The sequence below is a fragment of the Solanum verrucosum genome, unplaced genomic scaffold (genome assembly GCF_900185275.1).
Source record: "Solanum verrucosum unplaced genomic scaffold, falcon-dt-bn FXZP01000144.1, whole genome shotgun sequence".
Lineage (NCBI taxonomy): Eukaryota > Viridiplantae > Streptophyta > Magnoliopsida > Solanales > Solanaceae > Solanum > Solanum verrucosum.
Genome location: NW_026020773.1, coordinates 1,849,389 through 1,873,166, shown reverse-complemented (window position 1 = coordinate 1,873,166; position 23,778 = coordinate 1,849,389). Strand labels below are relative to the sequence as shown.

Genomic DNA, 23,778 nt, shown 5'->3' with positions numbered 1-23,778 from the left:
TAAAAGAATAGAAATAAAATATGTAACCCTCACCCATCCACGCACCAACCCACCGTCCAAACCCTTCTCCTTCTATCCTATCGGAGCACAACCAACCACCCTCTTCTCATCTTTTTGTTCCATAAATCAACAAAATGGCAAATTTGATTAAAAAAAAGAAAAGAAAGAAAATTTTAGTTGGTCTTAGATCTGAAGAAATAATAATGATCAAATGACGACGTTAATGACAAAGATGGTGGTGGTCACTCTAAAGAGGAGGAAGAAATGTATGTGATGACAACGATAATGTCAATTTTGAAAAATAAAACGATTGTAATAGTAAAGAAGGTGAAGTGGCTGGAGAAAAAAAAACAACAGAAGAAGGGTGTATGGCGACAACGGTGACTTGACGATGAGGTGAATGAAGTTATAGAAACAAAGCAATGAAAGAAGAAAGATATTTTTTAAGGCTAATTAAATGCTTTTCATGCGCCTATCCTTACGTGTATCATCGATGAAGTGCCATGTGGGAAAACAATATTCAAGTAGTTCAAATTCAACGTGTTAGAAGTGTTCCATAGATACAAATCCTAGTTAAAATATATATAAACGATATATGCGAACAACCTTAAAACAACAAATGACTTAAGCCTAATAAATAAGTACTACTTATTTAATCCCAAAATTATCTTTGTGTATACCATCTAATAATCTAAAATTTTAGATGGACACCTTTATCTTTGTGTATACCATCTAATAATCTAAAATTTTAGATGGACACCTTTATTTGACACTCAAATTTAGGCTTAGATCAAACTCTCTCTATAACAAATACTTGTAGTATAAAATATTGGTCCTTTCTGTCCCTACCTGTAAGGTCTTATGTACAATAGCCAAAACCCTTGCGCATCACAGCAGAGAGAACCAACCCCTGAAGCTCAACTGAGCAGCGCAAGATCTGTTTGTGCTAATCACTAAGGGACTTCTATACTCTCTCTTGCCGGCAATGGCATCCAGCTACTTCTATGTATGCACAATCATATCGATTATTCTCTATGTTTCCGCCACTGCCGCTGCTGATTCAATTCAAGGATGTGGGGGATTTGTCGAGGTGATTTCAACTAATTTCCCTTCTTTTTTGCTTGATTCTTGCTTGACTTTTGATTTTGGAATGAAAAAATTCAGTCTTTGAAGCCTGTTGAGCTAGTTTTTGTAAAGGGGTTATTGTGTTGATTATTTCCCATATTGGGTATCGGAAATTAGTTGATTTCGAATCAGAGAATGCAAAATCGTTTTTAGTTTTAAAGATTCTGAGTGCTTTTCATGTATTTCCTTAATGTCGATTGATTTTAGCAGATGAAGAGATTGACACTTACATTGTGTACTGGGTATGGATATTAGTTGATTTTGAATCAGAAAATTCAAAATCGTTTTTAGGTTTAAAAGATTCTGAGTGGTTTTCTAGTATTTTGTTAATGTCCATTGATTTTAGTGGATGAAGAGTTTGATACTTACACTGTATACTGGGTATCGGATATTAGTTGATTTCAAATCAGAGAATGCAAAATCGTTTTTAGGTTTTAAAGATTCTGAGCTGTTTTCTGGTATTTCGTTAATGTCCATTGATTTTAGTAGCTGAAGAGTTTGACACTGATCTGGGTTATTTCTATTTTTCGTGTTTTTTTTGCCGTAGGCGAGTTCGGAACTGATCAAGTCAAGGAAGTCAAGTGATCCGAAATTGGACTATTCAAATATCATTGTATGTGGCAACTACTGATTAATTGATAAGCATTTATTGTTCTCCTTTATTTTACTCTTTCACCTTATGGGTACCTGGTAGTATCAGTCAACTAAACATCAATCCTGGACTAGATGAGGTCTGCTAGATGAATCATGTATATTCACTTTGTTGGTACTTGGTACTGACATAAAAAAAAAGGGAACTTTATCCTCCTTGTTGGATGAATAGCCTCTAAAGCTCGGTTGTGCTTTTCATTTTCTCTATCTGAGAAGGAGTGATTTCTCCTTTTTCAAGTTGCTATTCTGATTGAATTTCATTATAGATCATTCAAAGAACTATTCAAGTCTGCTTATACTTATGTTCCTCCTTAAGGTGAGGTTCTTTTAGGGAAAGCAAATCCTGTTATGCTATCACTGAAACTAAGCCTAGGAGCTTGAGCATTTATCATGTATTTTCAATTTAACATCAGAAAATATATAAATCAAAAAAGGCAAATTTTGTATAATATCTCATAATGATGAATTATTTATTATGTATACATGATTCATCTTACATTGGATGATGACAGTTAAGAAATTAAAGTCAGAGACTACATTCCAAGAAGTTCATCAGTGCTACAAATTCATAATTCATAGAGGGTATGATCATACTATTATTCATATATTGAAAAATTAGTGCTGAGGGAAAAGGAGGTCAATTTTTATCGTCCTAAACATAAGTTTATTCCTCTTTTTGATAAGCATAAACCATAAATTCTTGACAGTTCTCACATTCCTTTCCTTTGATGATTAAGTGTTGTTTTTATCTTTACCATTGTTTGGTTCTATTATATGCTACATTTTGCTTATGTGTGAAATTTTTTTTCCATGGGATATTAGCACCGTGCACCAGGTCCTATGCATTGCAGCCCTAGGTTAAAAAGCGTTGGGGTTTTCCAATTCATCTTCTCAAGTTTATGGTGTTTAACAGTTATTTATACACCGTGTTGATGGTTGCTGTAGTATGCCACTATATCTTATATTGTCAGTCTGCCTTTACCAATTTACACATTACAGTGTAATTAAATCCGTAAGGATAGCACACTAGATCTTCCAATCATATGTTTTTTGTAATGCAGGTTGAGCTTCGCACATTGGATGGCTTGGTGAAGGAAAGAACACATTGTGCCCCTAATGGTTATTACTTCATTCCAGTGTATGATAAGGTACTTCTTCCCGATGGTACTGAGTTACACATTTTATTGGACTGGCTTATGTTTTTTTCCTTCTTTCTTGGTAAGCCAACGAACTTATGTTGTCAGTAGTGTTTTGAGGTTGGTTAGAAGATTGGTTTATGCCTCAACCAGATTTCCAAGGGCCTATGTACCACCTAAGGCAACTGAAATCTCTTGAGGAATAAGTTATTTAGCCCAAGATATTTAGAGGTAGTTCAGTTGGTGAACAAGTTGTATGAAGATTCTTATGTCGGGATTATAATAAGAGGGTCAAATAATGACAAATTATTTGGTGGATATACTTTTATTGGTAGATGTTTGGTTCACTGAACTAAAAGTCGGATGTATGGGGTATAACAAAACACATGTTTTTGGTGAAATGTAACACATATTTGTATGGGTATAACTGTAACATAACACGTGTTTGGTGTTACAGGATAATTGAGATGAAGATGATCTTTAATTTTCAATTTTAATCTTGAAAGGACTTTGGCAGAAGAGCTTTGAAGAAGGGCATATTTGTCATTTTGGTGTTTATCCTATGTTAAGTGTGATGTAAAAGTATCAATGAAAACCAACCTTGATAAAAAAAGTGTGATATAAAAGTAATACCACAATAATTAAGTGGAGATTTGCTATTTCTGGAATCAAAAGTACAACCAAAGCGGGATAAAATAATTCTATATTTTATCCTGAGATAGTTATTCCTTATCCCTCAAACCAAACAACCCCCCCTTAAATTATTATTTTTACACGATTGACAACACAAGTATTGTATAGAATCTTATCTAATTTAAAGATGTAGTAGACCTGACTTTAAAAGGGGGAGATAGACAGGTGTGCCTTGCATGCAAATATAGAGTATTTTTACATGGTTTGGTCTAAGATCTTTTAATAGATGTTGAATTGTGTGACTGTCTCATCTAAAATTTTAAGTTGCTAGAGAGGTTATGCTTTTATTTAACTTTGTCTTCAATATGCCACTCACTTGCGGACTTTTTTTTTCATAGGCTAACATGTATAAATTTTTTTGATAAATGGGTGGCAGTGTGATTTGAACCAGAATTTCTGGTTGCTCTGATACCATGCCAAATTTTGTGACTGCCTCATCTAAGAACTTCAGTTGTTAGAGAGGATACCATTCCATTTAACTTAGTAACTTCGTCAATTTACAGTAGCAAAATATGGAGAACTAAACCCCTGGTGTACAGAAATCACCTCTGAACCATATGGGGTGGTGGGGTTATGGAGGACAATCAGGAACCTATGGTCACAAATGGAAGGAAATATGTATATCAAGGTGGGTAATGGAAACAAAACTAAATTTTGGAAAGATGGCTGGATAGACCAAACGTCTCTCAGGGAACTTTTTCCAGATTTGTTTCTAATCTGGGAAAACCTTGATGCTAAAGTGAGTGGCTGTTGGACAAAACAGGGATGGGACATATCTTTAAGAAGACTACTCAATGACAGGGAGGTGGAGAGGGTGGCAGCGCTACGGGGAAAACTAGGTGGAATGATTATAACCATAACAACAACCAACAAGATCCTGTGGAAACATAGTAAGGATGAACTCTTTTCCGTCAACAATGCCTACAAAAGAGGACTACATGGGATGACAGGGGGCCCAAAATATAATTGGAATTACTTTTGGAAGAGTGACATTCCTACAAAAGTAAAGTGTTTCACCTGGTTAGTGATAAAGAGAGCATGTTTAACACAAGAAGTTCTACAGCAGAAAGGCAGGTAGCTGGTCCCTAGGTGTTTTTTGTTGGAACCTGTGGAATAAGATTATTGAATAATTTCATTCATATCTTTCTATGTCATGTACATGGCTTTATATATACATAAAAGATTGTGGAATAGAATCACCTAAATCTTTACATTAAGAGAAAGAATCAGAGATATGATATTCTAGATTACCACAATTATACTAAGATCTTAGAGGATCATATCTTGATATGAAGAATATCTTCTCATCTTAGAGGATCACATCTTTGATGACAAGAATATCTTCTTGGAATTCCTCCATCAGCCAACACTCCCCCTCAAGCGGGTGAATGGATATCTTCCATTCCTAGCTTGCTTATTAGATCTTGAAACATATTGTTTGGCAATCCTTTTGTTAAAACATCAGCAACCTGATCTTTTGTAGATACAAATGGCGTACAAATGAGTCCGTTATCTAATTTCTCCTTAATGAAATGTCTGTCTACCTCAATATGCTTAGTGCGATCATGTTGTACAGGATTATGAGCTATACTTATTGCTGATTTATTGTCACAATATAGCCTCATAGGTCCTTCCCATTTTATCTTCAAATCATCAAGGATTATCTTTAGCCATAACAACTCACAAACTCCCATCGCCATGGATCTAAACTCAGATTCTGCACTTGATCTAGCTACTACATTTTGTTTTTTACTCCTCCAAGTCACCAGATTTCCTCCTAAGAAGGTGCAATATCCAGAACTTGACCTTCGATCCACTAATGAACCAGCATAGTCCGCATCTGTATAAGCCTCTAAAACCATGTTTCCTCCTCTTTTGAATAATATTCCTTTTCCTGGACTTCCTTTAAGATATTGTAGAATCCGGTTGACAGCTTGAAGATGCATTTCTCTAGGATCATGCATAAATTGGCTAACAACACTTACAGCAAATGCAATGTCCGGCCTTGTATGGGACAAGTAAATCAATTTCCCTACAAGCCTTTATCTACCACTGAATCTTCTGGAGCATTGCACAATCTATGATTGTATTCAATTGGTGTAGCCACTGGTTTACACCCTAATTTTCCTGTTTCTTTCAACAAATCAAGCACATATTTTTGTTGGGAAATAAAGATTCCTTGTTTTGAGTGTGCCACTTCGATTCCCAAAAAATACTTTAATTTCCCAAGCTCTTTGATGTCAAATTCCTTGAGTAAACACTTCTTCAAATTTTGTATCTCCTCTGAATCATCACCTGTTACTATGATGTCATCCACATAAACCAACAATGCTGTCACTTTTCCTGTTTTTGAGTGTCGTATGAACAAGGTGTGGTCTCCTTGACTTTGTCGATACCCTAGCTTGATCATAACCTTTGTAAATCTTCCAAACCATGCACGAGGTGATTGCTTTAATCCATAGAGTGCCTTCTTCAGTCTACACACCATTCCCTTCTTGCTTTCAAAAGCAGGTGGCACCTCCATATAGATCTCCTCATCTAAGTCTCCATGTAAAAAGGCATTTTTTACATCAAATTGTTGTAGGTTCCAATTAAAAACTGCAGCCAATGATAATAAAATTCTCACTGTATTCATTTTTGCCACTGGGGAAAAAGTCTCCAAATAATCAATTCCATAGGTTTGTGTATAACCCTTTGCTACCAAACGTGCTTTATATCTTTCTATGGACCCATCTGACTTATATTTCACAGTAAACACCCATCTGCACCCGACCAACCTTTTTCCTTTTGGTAATTCCACAATATCCCAAGTTTTGTTTTTCTCCAATGCTTCCATTTCTACCTTCATAGCTTTCTCCCATTCTTTATTTCCTAATGCTTCAGACAAATTTCTGGGGATAGGAATTGTGTGGAGGTTACTGAGAAATGCTTTATGACTTGGGGATAGATTTTGATATGTCATGGAGAGGTTCAAAGGGTGTTGTGTGCAAGTTCTGGTTCCTTTTCTGATTGCAATGGGAAGGTCAAGGACATTAGGTTGGTTAAATTCTTCTTCATGATCAGTTTGGTTTGGTGTTTCTGACGGTTCAACAAGTTCAGGATGGGTATCAGGAGCAGTAACCTGAGGAGATGATTGCAACCGAGTAGTTTGATCAGTTAGTCTCTTTCTTCTGGAATATACCTGCAATGGTAGATTATTTTCTAGAATTCCATTATCTATATTTGGATTAGGAGACTCAATGGGTTCATTTGGATTTAGAGACTCAGGTGACTGTAGAAATGGTGACTCAGGCAAGGATTTGGCACGACTAGAAATGGACAAATCAAATAGTGACAAGTCTAGAGGTTCCTTTCCCTTCAGTGACTCCCCCTGATTGTAAGAATGATTAAAAAAGGATTCACTCTCATCTAATGTGACATCTGCGGAAACAAAGAATTTCTTTGATGATGGTTGATAACACTTGTAACCTTTTTTAGTAGGAGAATATCCTATGAAAACACACTTAAGAGCACGTGGGTCTAATTTGCCTCTATTTTGAGAATGAATATGAACATAGGCAACACTTCCGAAGATTCTAGGAACCAATTTATTGGAAATTTCAAAATTTGGAAAGAAATTCCTAAGAGTATCAAGCGGACTTTGAAAGTTCAGAATTCTTGATGGCATTCTGTTACTAAGATATGCAGCAGTTAGGACAGCTTCCCCCCAATACTGTTTTGGCACCTTTTTGTGAAACAATAATGATCTAGTAATGTCAAGTAACAGACCATTTCTTCTCTCTGCTATCCCATTTTGTTGAGGAGTATTGACACATGAAGATTCATGAATAATTCCCTCTTTTTGGAAGAAAACAGAGAGGTTTTGATTGAAGTAGTCCTTGGCATTATCGGATCGAAATCTTTTAATTGGCACATCATATTGGGTTTTGATCATATTAAAAAAGGTAGGAAGAATTTGACTGACATCTGATTTTTGCTTTAGCAAATAGATCCACGTAACTCTTGTACAATCATCAATGAATGACACAAACCATCTAGCACCAGAAATATTAGGAATGGGAGAGGGTCCCCAAATATCACTATGAATAAGAGAGAATGGAGTTTGACATCTTTTGTGACTAATTGGAAAGGAAGTACGTTTGTGTTTTGCAATTTCACAATCATCACAATGAAAAGACTCAACAATCAAATCTTTGAACAAAGATGGGAACATCCTTTTGATTACATAAAAGGAAGGGTGACCTAACCGACGATGATAAAGCCATACTTTCTCTTTATTGGACATGATAGATTCAGACAAGAATGAACTAGACAAGGAATTCTTAGATATATATTCACCATTGTGGAAATCCAAACAATAAAGACCACCTTTCTCACTAGCACGCCCAATCATCTCCTTCGTGTTCTGTTCCCGAAATAAGCAATATGAAGGGAAGAAAGTTACTTGGCATTTGGAATCTTTGGTGAGTTTCTGGATAGAAATGAGATTTGCAGATAACTTTGGGATATGAAGGACATCTTTAAGTATCAAGGATTTTCCAAGTGGTATGTTTTCTTGCCCAGCTACAGTAATAACTGAACCATCAGCTATAGTTATTTTTTTATAGCTAGGACAAGGGGAATATGATATGAAGAGATGAGAGAGACTGGTCATGTGATCAGTTGCCCCGGAATCAACCACCCACATTGGAGAAAGTTTGTATGAGACATTAGTAATAAAAGAGTAAGAAATACCTGTGAAGGCCAATGAACAACTACCTGTTGAAGCTGAATGTTGCAAATCTCCAATTGAAACTGTAGAGTTATTCTCTACGGTTGCAGAAACATTTTCAGAGACTGGAATATTTGCGGCACTACCATTTTCAGACATGGTTTGGGCAGATAAAGATAGCAAAATGGGATTTTTCAAGATAGGATGAATAAAATTGGCCAGGAATAAGCCTAAAGCTCTGATACCATGTGGAATAAGATTATTGAATAATTTCATTCATATCTTTCTATGTCATGTACATGGCTTTATATATACATAAAAGATTGTGGAATAGAATCACCTAAATCTTTACATTAAGAGAAAGAATCAGAGATATGATATTCTAGATTACCACAATTATACTAAGATCTTAGAGGATCATATCTTGATATGAAGAATATCTTCTCATCTTAGAGGATCACATCTTTGATGACAAGAATATCTTCTTGGAATTCCTCCATCAGCCAACACTGTTTCTCAACATCACAAGCATGAACTGGACAATGCCAGAACATACATCAGATCTGTTGAGCTGCTGGATTAGGAGGAGAGGATATTCATGTTTACACCAAAAAAAGGAAAGAACCCGACAATTCAGCTTCAAATTCTGCATAGAGCAACTCTTGTTTTTAAAACATCTCGGGTTCCTCTCCATCCATATAGACCACCAAATGCAGGTAGGGACAATCTTCCATCACTTCATGTGTCCTGACTGATTCCCATCTCTGTTCCAGCAAGCTAGAGCTTCTTTGATGTTCTTTGGCATAGTCCAACTGATGCCTTAAGTTGATGAAAATCTGCCACAGCTTCAGAGTCTCTCTACAATGTAGAAAGAGATGGTATATTGTCTCGACCTCACATTCACAAAACCAGTGTTTTGGGAAGTGAGAAGCGGAAAAAAGCGACGAGGGCTCGCTTCACAGAAGCGAGAAGCTAAGTGCGCGCTTTTTTTAAGTAAAGCGATATTTAGTATAAAAATAAAAAAAATATTAAATAACTGAATAGAGGTAATATATTCTTAGATTAATAGTAAATAGATAGTCAATAATCCTCATAAGTCATAACATATAAAGCAAAAACATAATTAAATCACAAAAAATGCAGCAATAAAAATATAGAAAAACACACAGCAGCACCCAAAAAAAAAAACAGTAGCAGATCAGCCTCAGCAGCCTCGCAGAGAAGAAGAAGAGAACTTACAGCAGTGGCCTGGCAGCAACCAAAAATAGAAAAAAACGTCGCAGAGCAGTCGCAAAGAAGAAGAGAAGAAGCAAAGAAGAAGAGAACTTACAGCAGCAGTCCAAAAAATAAAGTTAAAGTCGCGAAAGAGGTATGTGAAGTCGCGTAAGGATTTCAGAGATTAAAAAAAACCCTAATTAGCGCCTTTTCAAATTAAGCGCGCTTTTTCACGCTTTCGCTTTTCTTGCGCTTCTCGCTTCTACAGTAGAAGCGAGTGATTTTTCAATGTCGCCTCACTTCAGGAAATAAAAGCGCAGGGGATGCGCTTCGCCTCGCCTCGCGCTTTAAGCACGCTTTTCCTCGCTTTTTATAACACTGCACAAAACCACCACCTGGAACAGATTTGCAAACCTCTTTTCACGAGGTTGTGTTGAGTGAGTGCAGCCTGATTGGTTAACAACCAAGTGAAACATGCTAACCTTGAATGGTATCTTTGACTTTCCAAATCATCTTCCAAGGCCATCCACCTATATGAGTACCAGGTCTTTGTGAGCTTCTATAAGCTGAGCCAACTGAAAACCTGCATTGCTTATCTGAATACCAAAATAGATTATCCTTATTTATGCTTAGATCTTTGCACTGCAACAACTCAACTATTCTATTCTAAGTTGCTCGGACTTAGGTGTGGGTGTCCAATACTCGTGCGGATCCGGAGGATCCTTCATGATCTAGTTTTTAAGTTTCGGGGATATGGATCCATGTATGGATACGGGTGCGGGGATTCGCATAAAAATAATTACAATATGTAAAAATAGAGTTCTAAAACCTAAATTATGAGATATTATGAGGAGAACTCGAGGAGAATCTTGGAATGAGATTAAAGGAAAATGAGTGACATAAAAATTTCTATATAAAAGGTATTCCATTTTCTTTAATTTCACCTTAGCATTTGTATGTATTACAGAAATCATTAAAACTGTCTGAACTTTCCCCATCGATTTTGGTCAAAGTACCCAAAATTGGTTGACCAGATTGGACACGGATCCCACATCCACACCCATGTCGTGTCGACACGGGTGCGTCACTAAAAGTGAAGAGTCTGGGCAACTTGGATTCTATTGACTTCCCAATCATTTATATGTCTTCTAAACCTAAGATCCCACCCTCAACCTCAGTTTTTTTTTTTTAGAACAATCTCAAAAAACCTGAGATCCCACCCCTGATTATCTCTCATTTTTCTGATATCCACTTCATAACTAAGCTTTGATTCGGGATTTTCAGATTCCTAATCCCCAAATCTCCTTCCTTTTTACTGAGAATTACATTGTGGAGGGCTATATACAAGGTGAGTATAGAATACAAAATGCTGAATTAGACAACCACAAATTACTAACTGACCATGGAAACACATTTGGAAGGTCAAGATACCTTACAAAGTTGCCTGCTTCACATGACTGTTAGCACAAGAGGCTGTTTTGACACATGAAAACTTGATGAAAAGAGGAATCACTCTTTTTTCAAGATGCTATCTACGTGGGAATGAAGCTAAGATAGAGAACCACTTATTTCTACTCCAAATTGATCGTATATACAAGGGGTATATCAACAGTTAAAAAATCTACAAGATATGATTCTCTACAAACTCTGCCCAATCATCTATACAACAAGGAACTTTCGTTTTACACCAAAAGAAAATAAGGGAGCATAGACTACTCCTCAATGGATAGAAACTCTACTATTTCCCTCTCTCCAAACTACCCACATTAATGCAAATGTTGTCCGACTCAAGATAACCTAGCCAAAATTGGGCATGTGACAACAGATTAGTGACAACAGATTTATGGAGTATGTTTATAAACACTACTTGAACTAAGTTGGGTCATGCCCCAAAATATCAGGGATGTTTTTGAGAGTTGGAGTTGCTGGAAAGTGTATAGCACCATCAAGAGAATCTGGAAGATGACACTTGCTACCATTTTTCGGAATATCTGGAATGCAAGGAATATGAGATGCTTTGATGGAGTATCAACTAAAGCTAGATGTCTTTTTTTTTTTTTGTATAGTTGGGTTTATTTGTCCCCAATAAATTTATACCTTCTTGAATTTTGTCAGCTCCTTTGCTCTTAACTAGATATGTACTGGAGCTGATAGGTTGTTTTTGCTACTCTACTTTTGTAACTATTATGCATCCACTTGATGCCAACAATGGAACTTTTACTTTGTCAAAAAAAGACAAAGGAAAAGAGAAGTGAGAGAAACTCAACTTGATTATTCCCTCAAGTCATTGGGTTTAAATAACTAGATGTACATATTCTTAAGAAAGAAAGAGAATCACAAACATAATTACAAGCTATACTATATTTATAAGATCCTAGAATAATGTATAGAGGAGGTAGAGCAACTAGTAGATATGTTAGGATCTTTGTAATTAGCCTTCCTAGCCCCTCTATGTACGAATTTTTGGAGGTCACCAGCATAGCCTTAATGCTGAGGAATACAACATTACTAATTTCAAAAAAAAGATCCTAGAATATCCTAGATACAACTATTTTATTAGTCCATTCACAGCCTGTCTTCTTGGTTTATATTTGCTTCCTTTCTTTGCCATCGGTGTTCTCACTTCTCTTGTTTTCTGAGAAAAGAAAGAATTTCTCACATCGTATTGAAATCATTTTGCAGGGTTCTTTCTTGATCAAAGTCAATGGACCAGAGGGATGGTCATGGGATCCTGAACAAGTTGAGTGTCTTCAATCTTATATGATGACAATTTTGTTAGCATTTGCACTTTTCATTGATGCAGCTCAATGTCCCCCCCTTATTTCTGGCTGGTGTATCTGACCAAAGGAGGATCTTTCTGTAGGTACCTGTTTCAATTGATCATACTGGCTGCAATGGCAATGAAGATATAAATTTTCGCTTCACCGGGTTTGTTCTTATTCTTAAAACATTGAAATTAGTCTTTGGATTCTTTGTTCCATAATAGAAAACAAAAGAGGGGGAACTTTAATCTTTTACAGTGTTTATTTTGTTTCCCACACAGCTATTTATCAATACATTCCATATAATGTGCACTATGGACTACCCACTTCTCTACATGCTAATTTTCTTGAGTCACTGTTTCTGCAGGTTCACTGTATCTGGACGAATTGTGGGAAATGTTGGTGGGGAGAGCTGCGCTCTGAAAGATGGAGGTCCATCAAATGTGAACGTTGAGCTATTGTCTCCCACAGGTGATGTTGTGTCCTCTGCATTGTCAACACCCAGAGGAACATACTCCTTCACAAACACTATACCCGGTATGGTTAACCTAAAAGTTGTTTGGTTGTTTTTTTAGTGTGCATATACTTAGATGAGAAAATACAAATAATCTATATATTTAGATTGAACAACTGCATGATTCTGATGCTACTTTTTGGATAGGTATGATTATGACATTTAGTTTATGAATAGATTGTTTCTGTGTGTGCTTAACATGCAATTATTCTGTTACAAATCTGAATGTACCAATTGAACTTCATCAGGGAAGTACAAATTACGTGCATCACGTCATGACTTGAATGTTCAAGTTAGAGGATCGGCCGAGGTGCGTTTTGAGTCCCTCATGCTCTTTTTGATTACCATTTTTTCTTTCCGTGTAATCTCATCGACTTTGTTTACCATGTCTACTTCCTAAATTACTGTACATCCATTTGGAATAAGTACCACTGATTGAATAATTACTTGAATCTACCATGTTGGTTCTCATTTCAGATTGATTTGGGTTTCGAAAATAGAATATTGGAGGACTTCTTCTTTGTACCTGGTTATGATATTCGTGGATCTGTGGTTGCTCAGGTGAGTTTCTCTAGTAATGACTTTATATGTGTTTCTGTTTTAAGTTTTATATTACAGTTGCTGCTGTGACTTGTTACAATTTGCATGTATTTCTTCTAAGAAATTGATAGTTCAAGGAGACCTTTTAATTATGCATATTCTGTATTTCATAGTCATTTCACTTTGGAGTATATTTACACACAATTCAAGACATGATCATTGCTAAACCTGACTAGAGGTATTTCGAATATTATGATCGAAAAAATTTGTACCTACTTATGTGTTCTCTCACATAGTTGAAAGTGATGAAAATGCGGGAAGGAGGTGGAGATCTTAATAGCCAAGGTTGTTTCTTCCTCTAGTGAGTTATGAGAGGTGAAATCTCAACTTCTTTATGAGACAATGTTGTATGGCTACCTTGGTATCATAATGCAAAATTAATATAAAATAGTCCTATTCTTTTCAAGCAAGTTATGTGGATAGTGGTTCCTAAGTAATGTGGTAAAGAGAAATACTTACCATTTCAAAGAAAAAATGAGTGATGTTGTAAAGAGAAGTAAAGGAAATGAAAAGTTACTTCCTTGCACCGGTTTCATTTTAGCAGAAGGAAATGTTTACTTGCACATACTAGTGCAGTGGAGAAATATATTAAAAGATAGTTAATTTTGCCTGAGATAGATATCTCCAGCCTGTTCTTTAATACATGCAACTTAGGATTTAAAATAAACTTTTAAGCTTGCTTGGAATTATACCTCTCATTACCTTCTTGTTAAACAATGCAAAAATAATTCTAGATAGTTGAAGTAGCCCTAATTTCCTAGTAGCTAACCTATCTTATGGAGACCAAGAACCTGAAAACCTAGTAATCTTGCGGAATAAGTTCTGTTAATCTAAGATAAACTTCGTTTTCTTAAGACGACTATTCAGACAATTGATTAAGATGGATAGAAGGTTCTTACATGTAAAGGGAAGAAATGATGATTACAGCGTTCTTGATATGCTGGTTTCCCTTTCTGGTGCTGCATCAATGTGATATACCTATACATGTAAGGGCAAATAGATATAGGATTTTCTTTTCTTTTGGATGTTAGTTTTATTCTTTTGATGTTGCCTTCTGTTATCTAATCGTTTTACTATGGTGACTGTTTTCCTATTCATTCTTATTCAAATGAAAGTGCACAAACTATGAAGCAAAGACAACAAACATATATCTGTTATTGACATGAATTAGCGAACAATTGACTTATTTGTTTCCCTATTCCCTTTTTGTGATACCAAGCAATTATGAAATCAACACCTCATTTCCATGAGAAGGATTAGAATATGATTAGGTGACTCTCCGACATGGCTTCTCTTGTTCCAAATAATAGTATGTTGAGATTCTTTTGATGTTTTCTAATAAGCTGTATTGCAGGGAAATCCCATATTGGGAGTTCATATCTATTTATACTCAGATGATGTCACAAAGGTTGATTGCCCTAAGGGCTCCAAAAATTCACCTGGTGATCTACGATTGGGAGAAGCACTTTGCCACAATGTGACAGATGCTAATGGAATCTTCTCGTTGAAATCCATTCCTTGTGGTAAAACTTTTATTTTTGCTGGTGTAATTCTTCTGATTTGGCTATATGTAAGCGTTATATAAATATTTGCAAGTTTTTAGTGCATAGGTTTGTATTCTTGAAAATCATATAAAAATAAGACATGTGAAGATCAAATAAGAGATTAAAAGTATTTCTTGTTATTGCATCAATAAGTTAAAACATATCATTTAACTTTGTCAGATATTTTAGAGGGTGATTGGGTAAAGCTTGTAAGCCGGTCAAACTGGGTTTTAAGCACATTTTGGATTATCTAACCACAAACTTTGAATCTCGGGGGACTATGGACCCACCCCTCTACCCATCTCCACTTAAATATTAGACTTAGTTCACATGGCGCAGGACTCAGACCTCTAAGCTATGTCACAGTTCACCCAATTTAAATTTCAAATGAGAGAGTAAGAAAGTTGCACTTAATTACCTGTTTGGTTAAGTCTCTTATAAGGCAACTCTTTTACAGATTGAAGTGAGTATGCCTAAATTTTTATTGAGAGAGGAGATTCTTGAATTGTAGCTATGGCTATTTGGGAATTTTACTATGAGGATGTGGCTTGAGCCATAAGTGCAATGATTTGCTAATAAATCTGTTGTAACAGTTGTTCCTGACACTCGATCTGAGAGCAGCTAATGCATCCCACTACTACCATTTTGACAAGAGAGAGTAGAAATAGGGAGGTTTTTCAATATAATAGGAGACAATGTCACCAAGTTTGAAATTCGAAGAATTTGTATTATTCCCCAAAAAAGAAATTTTTGTTGAATTTCAGCTATGACAATGGAAGAAGTGGAGCAATTTCAAAGGAACAAGTTCATCATTGCATTTGCCTTCTTATAGAGTGATTCATGATGTATCTTTATCATTAAGGCATTCCCCACACCCTCACTATTGCAGTTATAGAATATTTCATTCTCCTCTAGATTACTAGTCGAGCAAATGTTCCTGAGCAAAGTTCAATGTGAACCATGCTGGAGTCCACAAAAGGCTTGGGGCATAGTGCCTCTAGGACCTTTTTTCCCGGCCTCTAGGATATGACTAGATTTAAAGAATTAGAGTATTATTAATAACATGGGGGGAGTCTACAAGATCATTGTTGGTTGAAAGGCTAAAAAAGGTGGTGTCGAAATTGATCAACAAACATCAAATGGCTTTTGTAAAGGGGAGGCAAATCATGGATGCAACACTCATTGCTAGTGCATGCATCGACTCAAGAATGAAAGGAGGAGCCCCTGGTCTAATGTGCAAATTGGATATTCAGAAAGCCTATGACCACGTGAATTGGTCTTTCCTTCTGAATACTCTTAGACAAATGGGATTTGGCAGTAAATGGATAAAGTGGATTGAGGTGTGTATAAAAACAGTCAAGTTTTCTGTCCTTGTGAATGGGGAACCCGTGGGCTTTTTCGAATCAGAAAGAGGGCTGAGACAGGGTGATCCTCGTTCCCCTTTCTTATTCATTTTGGCAATGGAAGGCTTTGATAGTATGATGAGGATTGCAACACAAAACAGATGGATTAAAGGCTTTCAGGTTGGAGATAGAGTGGGGGAAGAAAAAGAAGTGTGTCATCTGCTCTATGCGGATGACACTATCATCTTTTGTGAACCTACAGCAGAACAGATTAGCTTAGCTACATCAGAGTGATTTTGGTTTTGTTTGAAGCAGTTTCAGGGTTGAAAGTAAACTGGGGAAAAAGTAGTCTCTTTCCGGTAAATGAGGTCCCTCAGATCCAGCAACTAGCAAATATATTGGGATGCAAAGTGGAGCATTTGCCTACCATATACCTGGGCATGCCCCTGGGTAGCAAACACAAAACAATGGAGATATGGAATGGTATTCTGGTGAAAACGGAGAAGAAACTTGCTAGATGGAAGGCGCAATACCTATGCCTAGGGGGTAGATTGATCCTCATAAACTCTGTTCTGGACTCTTTACCAACCTAGGTGATGTCCTTGTTTCCAATCCCAGCAAAGGTGGTGAAAAAACTAGACAAGCTTAGAAGGAACTTCCTATGGAAAAGCAATAAGGAGGGAAAGGGTTATAACTTCGTCAACTGGAAGAATGTTCTTCTTAGCAAAGAAAGAGGGGGTTTAGGGATCAGAAATTTGAGGCTACAAAATGAAAGCCTTTTGATGAAATGGCTATGGAGATACACTGAGGAAGATGCAGCTCTCTGGAAGGAGGTTATAGTAGCAAAATATGGAGAACTAAATTCCTGGTGTACAAAAATCACCTCTGAACCATATGGGGTGGGGGTATGGAGGACAATCAGGAACCTATGGCCACAAATGGAAGGAAATGTGTATATTAAGGTGGGTAATGGAAACAAAACTAAATTTTGGAAAGATGGTTGGATAGACCAAACCTCTCTTAGAGAACTTTTTCCAGATTTGTTTCTAATCTGTGAGAACCCTGATGCTAGAGTGAGTGATTGTTGGACAGAACAGGGATGGGACATATCTTTAAGAAGACTACTTAATGACTGGGAGATGGAGAGGTGGCAGTGCTACTGGAAAAACTAGCTGGAATGATTATAACTATAACAGCAACATACAAGATCCTGTGGAAACATAGCAAGGATGGAGTCTTCTCAGTCAACAATGCCTACAAAAGAGGACTAATGGGGATGACAGGGGCCCCAAAATATAATTGGAACTACTTTTGGAAGAGTGACATTCCTACAAAAGTAAAGTGTTTCACCTGGTTAGTGATAAAGAGAGCATGTTTAACAGAAGAAGTTCTACAAAAGAAAGGCAGACAACTGGTTCCTAGGTGTTTTTTGTGCAACTTGACAGGGGAAACAAATAACCATCTCTTCCTGCATTGTAAGTTTACTAAGTTTACTGCTCAAATTTGGAACTTGTTTCTCAACATCACAAGCATGAACTGGACAATGCCAGAACATACATCAGATTTGTTGAGCTGCTGGATTAGGAGGGGAGGCAGTAAGAGTCAAAAGAGATGGTGGAAGCTAATACCATAATGTGTATGGTGATCAGTCTGGAAAGAAAGAAATGGAAGATGTTTTGAAGATAGATCCAATTCCATCCACAAAGTTAAATGGAATTGTATAGTATCTCTACTTTTTTGGTGTAAACAGCTTTGTATAGATGATATAGACCAGATTATAGATTTGATAGGAAATCTGTAATTATCCCTTTTTGGAGGTAGCCAGCATACCCTTAATGCTGAAGAATTTTTCACCTGTCAGACCATAAGGATAGGTGGAAAATTATACCAGCTTGCATCTGGTGGGCTGCTTGGACAGAAAGAAACCTCAGGTGCCATCAAAACAAGAGCAACAATATCCAGAAGATGAAAATGAAGTGCTTAGTTTTGTTTCGTTTTTGGTGTAAACAGGAGTATAGGGAAGATCTAGAATCAAGTATGGATGTCTTAGGATCATTGTAAATTTTTGTTAAAAGGGTTGAAGATCTTCTAGATACTCCTCCTCAATTGTAATTAGGAAACCTGTAACTTGTTGTGGCAGGTTTCTGTTTTTGTGGAAATAGAATACAAGTTGTTACCTTCTCAAAAAAAAAAGAAGAGAGTATTATTAATAACAACATGCACAATGTTTCTGTGGTCAACTTTACTAATTTTCTCTCTCACCATATCATTGAGATCTCTCTTGAACCATGCATAACCTGAAAAAGAGTGGCCATTTTCATCCACAGAAATAAGTTTAATTAAAGACCGTCTGTACTAGGCTTTCCAATTAATACTCGCTATTGAGATACCTTTCTCAGCCCAATTTCCCTCAAGTATAGCCTGTCAATTTCACCTTTCTTCTATCTACATCTGGCTATAGATGAATCTATCCTAGAGGTAAGTGACTGGGGTCTGGGAATGCTACAAGTTGCTGTAAAAGATGTTGCTAATTCTGAAGCAGTGTTGAGGTAAAAGATTCAAGCAACCAGGTTGAAGGACTTCCCTTGGTTGGATGCATATGATCTCCTTTCTAAAAGTTTTCCAAAGAGGGCTCTCTATACTCACACTTCCGGTACCTTCGATCATATCCCCTTTGATTCACAAGAATTAAAATGTCAAGGATTTAGGTAAAGCTGGGTTGTTTATAGGTTCTACTTTGTCACTAGTTTCTCCATTTTATTTGACATTTTGAGCTGTCGCCCTTTCCCCTTAAGATCTTCACTCATTCTGTTCATGCAAGAGATGATTGGTTGTCCTCCTTTTCTGGTTTTTCATATTCCTTCACACAGTTCGCAAAAAGACTTTTGGTGGAGTGGACGCCTGCTGTGGGTTTGGCGAGGTCATTCAAGAGTGTTGCGCAGCCAGTTAACACTGCATTTCTTTCAGTAGGATATTAACAATGATTGCTGCCGGAAAACAAAGTTCAGAATGCTCCGTCACTATTATTTTTTCATGCCGATTGGTCAACTAAAAGAAGAAACTGATAAAGAAAAACTAAAAAATCAAAAATATTTATTGCTGTTTGAGTACTAGATGGTTTGTTCAACATTTTAAGTGTGTTTTGGTATGAGTATCTACCTTTTCTAATTGGGAGAGATACCATTTATCATAACCTTTACCCCCTCTTCTCGGTTATAAGGATTGATCTGTTGAACTAACTGCAGGGGCTTACAAGCTTATACCCTTCTACAAGGGTGAAAACACAATTTTTGATGTTTCACCTTCTTCAATGTCGATATCGGTTCAGCATGACCATGTAATAGTGCCGGAAAAGTTTCAGGTATGGTATTGCATGTTGTTTCCTTCTTACCAAGGTTTAAATGGGCCTCTATTGTATTTTGTGGGAATTAAAAATTGTCCTTTTGGCTAAGTATCTGCTGAGAAGTATGTAAAAACTTCAGTTTGCTGCTATTTTTGTTGGATGTCTTAATAACAAGGTATTAGAACCTATTTGACTGCTTATGTTTAAATCTTTCAATTGCAACTGCCATTTCAAAAACTCAAATTCTCTTAATCACTTGGATAAATTATTCATTGTGCACTATATAATCTCACACATCCATTTAGGTAGAGGATTTTTTTTGAAAGTTAGAAAGATTCTATGACAATGAAAAGTATTTTTGTGGTGAGCAGTTGTTTGCTTTGAACATCAATCTTTTCATTTCTCTTTCATTTCAAGAAAGCTACGTATTTCTTCATCAAAAAGCTACATGTTTATGTAAGAAATATTATTTGAGTTGTTAATCAGCCATTTTCTATAGAAAGTATGATCAGCCAATGAAAAATGAAATTACTTTAGTAAATTGTTGGTTACTGCACAAAAGAGCACGCAGAGCGCTTTTCACCTCCATTTTTGACACCCAGTGTTAATGGACCAAGCTATATTTATGTGTTCTTTACACTCCAAGCTAGTTTATTATACCCGGATGGTGCATATTTTCTTCTTCTAGTGCCATAATGTACGCTTCTCTAATCTTCTCCTTGATTGTTTTTTCTGTTGAGGATGGATGCTTTATTCAGTAACTGTACTCTTTCTGCTTGACAAATAGGTTGTATCAAGTTCTATGCATTATCACATGTTCCGAGTATTTGTCCTTTAGAATCATTGATACATCAGGTTCTCCCTGTAATTCCTTAAGTAAAAGAATGTGTCAAAAAGCTGTTGCATTTTATTTTTTCATAGGTCACTGGATTTTCTGTTGGGGGTCGTGTGGTTGATGGAGATGGTAACGGAATTGAGGGTGTTGAAATTTTAGTTGATGGACAAAAAAAATCTATCACTGATAAAGAAGGATATTACAAGCTTGACCAGGTAATTCTATTTGCAGCCTCGTTATAGCTTCAAAGTTTTGTACATTGAAGAATTGACAATTTGTTTTAAATACTACCAGAGTGTCTTTAGCATCAGTCTTTTCTGTGGTTGTCTATTTGCTAAAAGTAAGAATATCTGATTGTGCCTTTAAGCTCTGTCTGCTACCCGGTGTGGTTAGGAATTAGTATCATCATTTCTTTGTGTTCAATACCTTGCCTTTCACTTCCTCATTGACCCACTTTGGGATTACGTTGGTTATGATGTTGTTGTTGCCTTTCACTTCCTCAAATGCTTGGATTTTTTTTTTAAGGACCTCAAATGCTTGATTGAGTTGACTGAAATGGTGTAAGATGCAGGGTTTTCCAAATAGTGGATTTTGCTAGAATATATGAAAAGAATGATTTTTCTGGGTTAGAGTAGGGGGCACAATATTCTAAAACCTTGGGGATGTTCAAATATTTTCCTCGTGTATATTTCTGTCTGCAATTTTCACTTCTTGCAAACTTTTAATATGTTTTCTTGCTTTTGAAGTAATCTTTTTATTTTCATTCGATTTATTTGAAAAATATTTTATTGCAATTAAACTAATTAACTTTACTGTTAAGTGATAATTTATATTTTTAAAAAGTTAAACATTCAATGATGTGTTCTTGCAACCTACTCCATAATGGCCATATTAAGTTCACTCCCTGTATATGAAAAGTATAGCAGATGCCTCATGGAATATATGTGAGCCATTTTCTCTTTCAGCTCTCTGACATTGACTTGCCTCTATTATCACATCGTTTGCCATGATTCACTGTAAAGATGGTACAATCATCTGTTCGGATTTCATAGATGACATAGGTTGCAGTAATTTTGCCTGAAGGTGCTAATTGGCTCCTGTAAAAAGTTCCACCTCAAAGTAACAGAAATGATGACATTACTAGTAATTAAGGCCAAATAGGATTGATTAAGGGGTTACAACGGGAAGTATCTGATTTTACACTCAGAAAACTTAGGTTGCTGAAATGCTGATAAAAAATATCAAGTTGCTGAAAGTTATGGACGCCACTCTATATAGATGACTTGCTGACTCAGGTGATGCCCCAATACGAAATAAAGAACCCCCACAGCCACATGTAGCTGTCACAAAAAAATTAACAGTAGAAGTCAAGGCAAGTTTAAGCCTGAAAGTCCAAAAGGACTAAGTAGAGAAATGTTGGTTCAATAACAAAGAAAAAGGGAGAAGCAATAGTTATTGATCAGCTCAGGGGCCTTGATTTCATTGTAAGGATAGTTGCTTCACCCTCAATAGAAATCTCACGTTTGTTCTTCTCTAATGTGCATGCTTCATAGCCCATTTTTATTTTTATTTTTATTTTTTGCATTTGATTGACTCGCAAAGCATCTCCAGGTAACGTCTAAACGATACACAATAGAAGCAAAGAAAGTGCACTACAGATTTGACAGGCTCATTGACTTTTTGGTAAGCTTATAACTGCATCGTTTAAGAAATTTATAATGATGATTTGCAAGATCTATCTCCTTTTAGTGCAGATAGTTTGTTATATAGTCATTTATTCCAAATTGTTACTAACTGCCCCCTTTTTTTGGTGGTTCCACCTCCACCATACTAATGATTGTATAGGTATTGCCTAATATGGCTTCTATCTCTGACATCAAAGCTGCATCATATGATGTATGTGGTGTTGCACAAACAGTTAATTCCGAATTCAAAGCCAAGGTATCATGTTCCTCTTCTGTTTTTCTATCAAATTTGCAACTTTCTTAGGCTGTTGGTGTTTTGCACATGAGACATAGTTCAAATCTGAAATTAGTTTGTTATGCTGGTTGGACATTTCTGTGTAATATAACCTTTTGCTTTACGAGTGGTTAGTTCACTTTGTGGAAGTTACTGTTAGCAATTATGCACTGATAATTTTTATGTCAAATGAGTTTGGTTGGTATGTTTTAATGGCTTGATACTAGTTTTTTACTTCCTTACAAGTCAGTATCATACACCTACCCCAAGTTGTTAATTGTCTAGTTTAATGGTCAGAACTTAAATAATATTTGCAGTTTCTTTTGATATTTCCATTATCCTCTTGCAAATGGTTATGTGCACGCAGGTAGCTCTGACTCATGGCCCGCAAAACGTCAAACCTCAAGTGAAACTTACTGATGAGAGTGGCCATTTTTGCTTTGAGGTATGGCAGAGTGAATATTATTTTTACTTTTTTCTGCTTCTTGAATACTTTCCATCACTGTTATAGGGTGCTACATAGGTGAAATTGGATAATCAAAAGTATAATGGCATGTATCTAACACAGTAGCCCCGTTACGGGAAAGCATGATCTGTAGGGTGCATCAATAACATACTTTTCCAGACTCCCAGGAGGGGATGGGAGGATGCACAACAAGAAATCCATAATTTATTGGTGCTTATTTATTAAGACACAACATTTCTTTATTTGGGGGGGTGGGGTGTTGTTGGAGGGAGCTCAGCATGCTGTCTTCAGAAGTTAATTTGATCAGTAGTGATCTAGACGAACCCACTGGTCAGTAACCGATGAGTAATAGGATAATTAACTTGAAGGAAATAGCCGAATCTTCTAATTTTGCCTCAAATCTAGTCTATATTCTGCTTTATTGTTTTTTATATAAGAGAGTTGCTTAACCATGTCTCTGTTTGTCTGTGTGTGTGAAAAGTATCTTTTGGCACGTGGGGAACAATTTTTGTGTTAGAGAAGGTTGAGACAAGATTTTTGCATTCACCATTGCTAATTTTTTTATGGGAAGGATGAGACTTTAGGTTCTCCATATCTAGTATCTTGGGCTTAAGCTTTTAGGTGAAAGAGGACACTTTTCAACTTCATTGCTTAACTTTGTATTTTTGTATAGAAGGCATTGTTTTTCCAATTATGGTCTATCATCTAACATCATTTTTTTTTTTATTCTTACTAATTACATGAAAGTACTGCCAATCACCAATTCTATATTATGTTTGGTGACCGAGAAATCTTAAGGAGCCAGCCCTTTTGGCCAACCGCAACCCTCCAAATTCGGGAGTGAGATCCGCTCCTCTACCCTTCTCCTCTTAAATAATGGA

At 36.4% G+C, this 23,778-nt stretch overlaps 1 protein-coding gene across 1 annotated transcript in view; it reads left to right on the top strand.

The window, feature by feature from the left end:
• The first annotated feature begins 836 nt into the window (after positions 1 to 836).
• Positions 837 to 23,778, top strand: part of LOC125812834 (uncharacterized) — a 36,854-nt gene continuing 13,912 nt past the window's right edge. The window contains exons 1-14 of the mRNA XM_049492291.1: positions 837 to 1,090; positions 1,673 to 1,738; positions 2,838 to 2,924; positions 12,214 to 12,270; positions 12,395 to 12,459; positions 12,661 to 12,830; positions 13,056 to 13,117; positions 13,285 to 13,368; positions 14,762 to 14,930; positions 19,540 to 19,655; positions 20,559 to 20,687; positions 22,084 to 22,155; positions 22,318 to 22,413; positions 22,799 to 22,876. Coding sequence (XP_049348248.1) covers positions 986 to 1,090; positions 1,673 to 1,738; positions 2,838 to 2,924; positions 12,214 to 12,270; positions 12,395 to 12,459; positions 12,661 to 12,830; positions 13,056 to 13,117; positions 13,285 to 13,368; positions 14,762 to 14,930; positions 19,540 to 19,655; positions 20,559 to 20,687; positions 22,084 to 22,155; positions 22,318 to 22,413; positions 22,799 to 22,876 — 1,356 coding nt within the window. The 5' untranslated portion in view covers positions 837 to 985. The remainder of the gene's footprint in view (positions 1,091 to 1,672; positions 1,739 to 2,837; positions 2,925 to 12,213; positions 12,271 to 12,394; positions 12,460 to 12,660; positions 12,831 to 13,055; positions 13,118 to 13,284; positions 13,369 to 14,761; positions 14,931 to 19,539; positions 19,656 to 20,558; positions 20,688 to 22,083; positions 22,156 to 22,317; positions 22,414 to 22,798; positions 22,877 to 23,778) is intronic.